This window comes from Leuresthes tenuis, unplaced genomic scaffold (assembly GCF_036924035.1).
Source record: "Leuresthes tenuis unplaced genomic scaffold, fLeuTen1.0.hap1 SCAF_1, whole genome shotgun sequence".
Classification (NCBI taxonomy): Eukaryota; Metazoa; Chordata; class Actinopteri; order Atheriniformes; family Atherinopsidae; genus Leuresthes; species Leuresthes tenuis.
This window is the reverse complement of record NW_027325355.1, coordinates 18,142,804-18,152,019: the sequence shown is the minus strand read 5'-3', so window position 1 is coordinate 18,152,019 and position 9,216 is coordinate 18,142,804. Positions and strand designations below refer to the sequence as shown.

General features: G+C 42.9%; 1 protein-coding gene across 1 annotated transcript; it reads right to left on the bottom strand.

Moving 5' to 3' along the window:
- Positions 1 to 5: 5 nt before the first annotated feature.
- On the bottom strand, positions 6 to 5,911 carry fam117ba (family with sequence similarity 117 member Ba). The gene is made up of 7 exons (XM_072387596.1): positions 5,795 to 5,911; positions 4,688 to 4,771; positions 4,477 to 4,587; positions 3,912 to 4,055; positions 3,587 to 3,794; positions 3,377 to 3,497; positions 6 to 2,674 (listed from the first exon to the last, which is right to left on the bottom strand). The coding sequence occupies exons 1-7, from the start codon at positions 5,813 to 5,815 to the stop codon at positions 2,449 to 2,451; spliced, it is 915 nt and encodes a 304-aa protein (XP_072243697.1). The 5' UTR covers positions 5,816 to 5,911; the 3' UTR covers positions 6 to 2,448.
- Between the last annotated feature and the right edge of the window lie 3,305 nt (positions 5,912 to 9,216).

The window sequence follows — 9,216 nt, the reverse complement described above, 5'->3', positions numbered from 1 at the left end:
AAACAAAAACAACAAAAAGCAAGGAATAGATCTGTATTTCATCACGTATTAACTGGCTTTTTTTCAAATGACATTTTGTATTTTGGTAAATTCGATGCCTTGAAGCGACAAATCAGAACATGATGGGTATTCAGCAGGTGGATGTTGTGTTTTGGAACAGAACTTCATTTTTTTACAAAGTTAAAACACTTTTAAAACTATTATTATTATTATTAATACTTTTTTTTTTTGTTTGTTTCTTTTTTTTTTTACATGACCACTTTAGTAACTAGCTGTTTCTCCAGATCAGGTCACTGAACAAATGACATCCACACTTTCTCTACTTCTACTCTGCTACAACTTTAAATCATTCAGGACCTCCGCTGTGCGAGGCTACATAGATAGCAGCTGTTGGTTTGCTCTGTTTAATGTAGGCTCACCTTCATGCGTCCTATTCACTACAACCTGAGATGGACGTAGTCGTTTATTCTTGTTTAAAATTCTCTGAAGTCCCAATTACACTCCTGTCCGATAAATAAATACATTATTATCCAGAATTATGAGACGTGGATTAATTCACAGTACTCAGCGGAGGAGGAGGAGGAGGAGGAAGAAGAGGGGTCATATGGTACACTTGTTGACTCATTCAGATACATATCTTTGTCAGCCGATAATACAAACACAGTGCCTCTATATTTACAAATCCAGTACATTCCTATCCCACTGTAGCAGGCACAGTCAAGTAATAATGACATCTACAGGAATACAGGAGGGTGGGTTTGGGCACGAAGAGGCTGTCAACCTGTCAACTACAGAATCATCAGACTCGACCTCGCACGTCCACATTTTCAGCTACGTAACAGCAGCGTACACTCACAGTCCAAGCTTATTTTCTGCAAAGTAACACGGTTTGGTTATTTTACAAAAAGAGAATTTTGGAATTTTTTAGTCTTTCGTCACTCTGATTCAGAGTTTGGCAACATTTAATCACCACACCCAAGTCAGACCCCTTTTTTTTTTTTTTTTATGAAAACAAACTTTAGCTTTGACTATTCATCATTCATCTTTAACATTACACGCTATTTGATTGATCGAAGCAGCTCGAGGATTTTAGGGGAACCAAAAAAAAAGGTTTTCATCAGCTTTAAAGGATGGGAGTGTGGCCAACTCTCTGGGTTCCATGTAGCTTCTTAATGAAGGAGGAAGCAACAAAAATGAATAAAAATAACTCAATCAAGTAGGTTGTTTCTATCATTTCAGACCCCATCTACCCGAATGATCTGCAGTGTAGAACCTGGGTTGACCGTCTCTTCATGATCAGAACCCTGCAGAGCAGAGGGGAGGCCCCCTTCTGCACGCATTTAACAGCAATACGAGCTGAGCAAGACAAGAATGAAATCAACGTTATTGTGACAGTGAGGGAAAGAAACGGAGAGAAAGCTGCAAAAGGAGGGAGAGTGAGGGTGCTTGGTTAAAAAAGGGATGCAGTGAGCAAAAAAGGCTGGTGCTTGGGAAGGAGGGGCAAGCAGACACAGGTTGAACATGCTGCAAACATCATGGCCCTGGCCCGTGTTTCCCATGGATACACACTATCTTGCATGGAGCCAGTTTTCTGCTAGTGTGACATAGACATACGCTTGTTTTACAGTCACCTTTTACAGTCAGCGGCTAATAAAAGTACAAAACAAACATCTGGATTTGGTTTACAGGTGGTCTGATGCCGTTTGTGTACTGTAAGTGTGAACTGTGCAATATCGTAGTAGATTATCTTTATTCTGTCTGGTCCTGCCTTACTGTGTGTATCTACGGCCATCATAGTGCAAAGATCATTGGTATCACGCTATAGATCAAACATGATCACAGCATTATGACAGTTTAGGGAAACTGAGCGGTCTAAAATATCAGGCACATTTTTAACGTCTCCTTTTCTCAATCCTTCAAGTTTTGCTACGATATATATCTGGCAGCACCAAAATTAGCCTCCGTGGTCAAACTTGTGGTCTCCAAGGAAACCAGCAGCCTTTTTTTTTTTTTTCCGGTAATGGAAGGCATAATTTATATCAAGAGAAATCACTACAGATAGAAAAAGAGATATGTCTGTTGAAAGGCGCCATGGTATAATACGATGAAATAAAAGAGTCTGTTGTTTCACCCCTTTCCTCCTGAAAACAGGAACGTAACCAGCACAAAAGGTAGAAGAAAGCGATGAAATGTTAGCTGCAAACACCTGCTCAGGGATCCAGGACTCTCGTGATGTAGTCGTCTGAGGAGGAGGCAGTGGGAAGCGCTTTTTCAACAAGATAAAGACATCAGAGAGAGCTTAGCTGGCATGCTGAAGGCTTTTTTTCTTTTTCTTTTCTTTTTTTTTGGAGCAGAAGGGTTGTTTCGTCAAATGTTTTCGGATTTAATTGATGGGGCAACATTGTTTTCAAGGGGGCAGGATGTTGACTTAAAAGGCCAACGGGGCAGTCAGAAGCTCTCGGGCTCCTCCAGGAGGCAGGGCTGGGTTGACAGAGGCACGAGGGACGGGGACAGGCTTCGGAGGCCCACCCCTGGGCGAAAGTTGATGTCCGGGGCAGGGAGCAAGGGCTTGAGGATGCTGACAAAGCAGAAGGCTGAGCCGCTGTTGGGGATGAAGTTGACCTTGTTGCGGTCAGGACACAGGAAGGGAGGGATCTCCTGCAGAGGTTTGGGCCTGAAAATACACAACAGGACACATTTAGCCATTTTACTACTCAATCTCCACAATCCTTTGCAGCATAAGCAGTACTTCAGCTGTGTTAAAATGATTCTCATTTATCATATTACATATAACAGAGGGAAAATATTTACGCAGTCATCTGGTAAAGCTGGTCATCCTTTATGTTTTTATTTCACCAAAACCTACAATTTTTAACAGCCCGCAAATACAGTACAGTGCAAAAGTCACCTGTAATTTCTTTATAAAAACACAAAAAGACTAAGACAGTCAAAAACTGTTTTTATAAAATTGAATGAGCTTTAAAGTCAATATTTGCGATGACCTTTTTTTTTTCTGTCTGTTTTTTTCTTTTTTATCTGATAGATATGTTATTTTTGGCACTTTTGATGCACGTAACTAAACAAGTTTGTGTCTTTGCTAAGTTGAGCAGTACTGTGCATCGCTTCATTTTCAAAGATCTTTCTGTAATTCACCACCTTTAATGTTACTCTATTTTTGGTTTCCACCAGCACCTGACAGAGAATAAGCAGCTCTACTGCACCAGTGGTTTTAAATGCAGTTACGTAACCAAACATATTTACTTGCACCGATGTATCCTGGTTAATGTAAATTCATCTAGTTCAATTTATAGCTCTTTTCATTTATGGAGGTAATTAGCATTTTAAATCTGAGACATATTTTTGTATTTCTACTCACAAGGACTCCTCAAACACCTTGACCTTCTCGCAGCCCTCCGGGGGTTCTCTCTTGAACATGTAGCTGTTGTTGGGTCTGGGAGAGGCGGCGTATTTAGGCAGTGGGGAGCAGGGGCCGAGCTCTGTGTACAGACAGGGCAGGTTAGAGAGTTCAGCGGCACATTATGCTCCAACAGATCTCAGCAGGTGTCTGGTTGGGTGTGCTAATCACCTTTATCCTCATAGGGGCTGCCTCCAGCTGCGTCGTTGAGGACGGTGAGGTAGGAGGGAGAGATGGAGTCAGGACGGCTACTGCAGTTGCTATGGTTACCACTCAGTCCACCCCCTGATGGAGTCTGTGTGTCGATACTGCGGGTGCTGCTGCTGCGCTGTGGGGGGACGGGTGGGGGTGCACGGTGCCCATCTGGGACATCCTGTGGCTTTCACATAAACACACACACACATAATTAGGTCACAATAACACTGTTGCTGCAGGGGCCTCACAATATGTGAAAAAAAACCCAAAAAAACTTGAGTGAGTGACACATGGAACTCACAACAATGGCCTCGTCCTTCTCGGGAGTGTCTCGGATGATTATGCGTTCGATCTCCTGGTTGAGGCCCTCCACGCTGTTGCGGAAACGAGGAGCCGATGATTTGGATATAGGGATGGGTATCAAAATAGTCTTGGGCATGGGCGACTGCACAAATACAAGACACAAACAAACACGATCATATTTTACACTGATCACGCATCTGGGTAAGAATGTTGCACCGCGGCTCGGATTCAGCTATACTAGCTTGACACTACCAGATACTACCACGGACTGAAAAAAAAAAAAGAAAATACAGAAAGCAGGACAGCTTGACTCCAGCAGACTCCACAGGGAGCATGTGCTGCTGTCACCATCACAGACAGCAGTATCAGAGGCAACCCAAGTCTTTCCATATACCCTGCATAAAATTTTAAATTACACGCACACATATATGTCAGAGCTAAACAAGGGCACAGGGAAAAAAGTAGGACATCCACACAATTTTCCAGATTGGGGCCTAGTTCTTCTCACAGACAAAGCCACTTATCCCACTCACTCCCTCCAGCAGGCTGTCTCTATTGATCACCTGTGCCTGGATGATGGTGTGGCTGCCATTGAACGGGGACTTGCGCTCTTTATCCCTCCGATGGCGACTGCTGCGTTTGCTGCGCTGTAGCTGCTGACGCAATTTGGCAATCTGCAGAGGTTCAAATGTTCAGATATTAACATTATAATGCCACTAAGTCACGGAAAAAAAACCAAAACAACAACAACTCATTTATCAACAAAAAAATGACCTCCTTGAGCTGGTCGGTGCTCCCACAGGAGGCCGAGCGTTTGTGAGAGCCCCTCCTCCTCTCATCTGCCCAGGCCCTGGGGGTCTGAAGCACACACAAACACCAGTTAGAGCAAAGCACACACACTCTACCTCCAAAGTAGGAGTCACATGACTGTTCTGAGGAAATTTCTCTTTTGGGGATTTCGTAAATATTCCCCATATTGAAAATAACTATGAAGACATTACTTGATTAGAGATTTTTTTTGTTGTCATAAATACTGACCATGTTCTCTTACATCTTTTTAAAGTATTGTGGGTTGGTCCTTAAGTTTGTCCATTCTAGTGTCTCCATCTATTGCTTGGCAAATATCCTGCGGGGACCCTTTGATCTGAGTCTTATTGGAAGTATGGTTGAGTGATAGGCAACACAGCATAATGATGCAACCATCTGCAACCTCTCTTAACCACATTGCATGTATTCTCTTGTTTTTAAATGCATGTGTTTTGCAAGAATATAGCATAGCTTTCTCTGAAGCAAAAACGGGGACGTATGTAAAGTGGTTGGTATTTTTATTTTTTTTAATCCTGTGAGTCCACGTTTGCATCTTATTATGGCAAAATATGGTCAGGTGACACACACTGAGCTCAGACTAAGGTAGTTTTGAGTAAAAGTAATAATAAATAATAATAATCTGACAGTTTGAACAGACTCTTTCAACATCAAACAGCCTGAACCATTTAATAAACTCAAGAGATGTGAAGTCATGATCGAAATTACAGGTGTAGTCAGACCTATGAGCATGGAGCAGTCTTGTGATTATATAGTGATGACTAATGAATAATTGAGTAATAAAGCCTCAAGTTGACAAAGTCTGGGTAGCAAAGTTTGCTTGTCTGTATATTTGCACATATTTTGAACAACATATAGAATTTGCATCATATGGTTTATGCTAATGCCCTATGCTAAAGGCCTTTAAGGGTTTGAGGTTATTCATGAACAATATTACTTGTCATCTGTTTGTAATATCTTTGATTTTGTCCTGTGCATATTAACAGAAGCCAAAGGAATTGCACAACTGAGCTAATCATCACCACATGCAGAAACAAACCCCCCCACCGCACTTACCTGAGTCGCTTTGTCCCTCATGTAGGGAACGTGTTGTTGCTGGCTGCCGTCCTGAGGCCAGGGACCTGTCAGGTGAGAGCCAGCGAGCGCGCCCTGTGAGGGCCACAGCTGGACGCGATGGCGGGAGACAGAGAGGAGAATGAGGAGCAGCGAGCTCAGAGGGAGAGGAGGGGGGTGCCAGAGGAGGAGCGCAGAGAGAGGTGGATGGTTAAGGCCACAGATGCAGTCTGAGGGGCAAACAGAGGGAGAGAAGTAAAGATGAGCTCGATCTGCCAAGAGACGTAAACAACCTGTTTGGCAACACATGGTAAATATATAAACAACTGGCCTGCAGAATAAGCTTGTGAGTGACTTGCTCTGTCTGTCTAGGTTTGTGTCTGTGTGCATGAGTCTGTGTTGCCAGATTGATTTTAATCCAACTCATGCCGGGCAGAGCGGATATGCCCCTGGCTAAATCCCACACAGCCCCCTGGTTAATGGCATTAAAACAGCCTAAAACAGAGCAGGGGTAGGGGCACCGAGGGACATGTAGCTCTTGCACCAGTGACCCAGTTGGGAGCCGCAGGAGCACATTTCGCATGTTTTGATTAAATGGCTCCCCTGCATTTGGTACATTTCAATTTCAGATTCAAACAAATAGGGAATTTATTGCAAAGTAGCTATAAAGGTCAGTTAAGTCTGTTTGTTGATGTACAAAAGAAGAGAGAGAGATTACTTGATTTTTTTGGCCTAAAGCGTCTTTAATGTAATTTTAATGTCATAAACCAACATAAATTAATTAACAAGTAATTGTTTTTTTTGGGGGGGTCTTTTGGCACAACTCCATATATTCAAAACACAATAATGTTGAATAACTATTATCAAGTTAAACTGCCCTCTCAAAGAATCTTGTCACCTTTTTGTGAGGGTACAGCAATAATAACAAAGAAATCAATGCGCACACAACAAACTCAGCTTTAGTGAGTGCAAAGCATCATTCTGGATAAAATTATCTCATTTTTCTTTTTCTTTTTTTCCTATTTCATTTTCATGCCTCCAATGTGAAATGACTGCAACACGTGCACAAACAGCACTGGCTGGCAGGGCAAGTCCTGGAGCTAAATTTGGAAAGGGCCTTGACCAGAGAACATCCCTGTTGCTAGGGAACAGGGGTTTACTGATGTTCACACAGCAGCATCTGTGTGTCTGTGCATGAATGTAAACAAGGGTTTGGGCATCAAGCAGCCCGCAATCAAAATATCAAAATGCTTGTCTCGACTGCTGCTTTTCCCTGTGCCTGCAATGGTGCTATGTGCTGATGGCAACAGGCACTGCATGTACTAGAGGTGGCAGACAGAGGAGTGAGCTGGCTCTGGCTGCTGCCATAATGCTGACTTGAGGTGTCAATCAATCCCAAATGGATTTTTTCATGACATTACACAGTATAAGCTGTTTTGAATGAGCATTGGTACAACCTTAAATACAAAAGCCAATGATGAGAGATCACATTTGCTGATATGCTGAGTGCAAAAGCGAGACAGCATTACACGTAAGCGACTATATTAAGAAAAAAAATGCCCTTTACGTTTCCATATCCATGCAAATGTCTGCACAGTGCGGTGCAGGCCTCTTTTGTTTACAGCCAGGCAAACACACCATCGTGCTCAAAACGTATTCGAGCAGAATTAGTCCCATTCAGATCCAGGCGTGATTACTAATTGTCTGTATGTTAATTCCATTCAAGTCAATTAATTAAGAAAAATAGAAGAAGAAGAAAGAAAAAAAAAGAGCACGCTCACCTGCAGAAATGTGATCTCTGTGCGCTGAATGCAAAGGGGCATGGGGCTTCTACGGCAGCCCAGCCCCTGTTTGCAGCTACTTGAAGATGCTAAAGAAGCGGCGGAGAAAGGCTGGGCAGAAGGTCCAGAATACAGGCTTCAAGTAAGAGCAGCCCTTTCAGATAAAAACAAGCAGGCATGGGAAATATACAAAAACGTCTCCGTGGGTACTGTGGTGATAAAAGTGGGTGTCGAAACGGGCGTTGCTGAATTCGCACCCTGCCTCCTCGTCGTCGTAGATGGATGTTTTTTTCCTTCTTCTCCCAACTGATGCGACACGACAGCTCCAGCGGCTACCGATACACCATCTGCTCGCGGCAAAAATGAGAATAGCCGGAGAACCATGCGTTTTGCAACTCGCGGAGCTCGCGAGGAAGTGGAAAACGAAGGGGGGAAAAATAACAGAGGGATAGAAGATACAGAAGGGATAGAAAGAAGAAGGCGGTGATGCTGGGTTAACCTGGTTGACACGACGGGAGAAGGGACCAGTGTGAAGCTAACGGGGCTAACCAATCACACTTCCGGTTGTAATTCTCAAAGTAAAACACACGGAACACATCGAAGCGGAATCAGGTGAAACTGTGAGCACAGTAAGGTGGTTCAGTTGTATGAAGTCCTGTCAAGAAGGGAGAAAATGTTTTGTGCCATTCTGTGTGTTCTTAACGGGACAAATGTTAAGAAATTTCAACCATTAAAACAAGTTGCAAATACAGAAATGGAGGACTGCTTGAGGGGGTCTACAAGGACTTGGAGGGAATCTCTTGAAAGGTAATTATGATTACTATTGGACGTGTCCTGTTTCGTTAAATGTTCTAAATTGGTATAATTAATTTAGACAAAACGCAACATTTAAGATGCCTCGATAAATAGAAACTAAAAAAAATAGTGGTATGGTCACAGGGACGATGCTCAGTGGACAGACCACTCATTTCGGCTACAACCCATTCGCCTTTATTTTTTCAAGAGACAATTCGGGGAATTCCGGTAAAGCCCTGGTCGCTCCTCGTCGACTTGACGTACCCAAATGCGAGCTCTGACGTCACGCTCCAGTGCTGAGCCGCTCGCGCTGATGCTGCAGTTGCTAGGGCGCGAGGAGCAGACGGCGAGGACGGGAGGTAAACAAGTGCAGGAAGGGAAATGTCTCCCTCGTGTGTCGGCTGTAGCGACGGATTCTTCGAAAATTAGGTGGTTTTGCTGACAGGGCTGGTTAAGACCTACATTTAACAGGTTTCGGCCCCAATTCATTATTTCGTAATTAAATAGCGGTGTCCTCTGGTCGTCCCATTGTCTTGTATTGAAATGCACAGCCCACCTTACAAAAAGGCGACCGTGATTTTACTCCTTTTCATGTATAATTTTGCACGTTTAATTGTAAAACTAAAACTAACAAACAGAAAAATGGCCCATAAATTAAATATACTGATAAACTAAAAGAATTTAAGGCAGTACAGTATAAAATGTGCAGTCAATTTATACTTCTGCTTTAACTGTTTAGTTGGCATTTCATTTAAGGTACTATTTTATCCAATTATTTAATCTATACATTTTCTTACTCTTATCGATTCTCTCTTTGCATTTCTCTCCATTAACTGACTTATCTTCTGT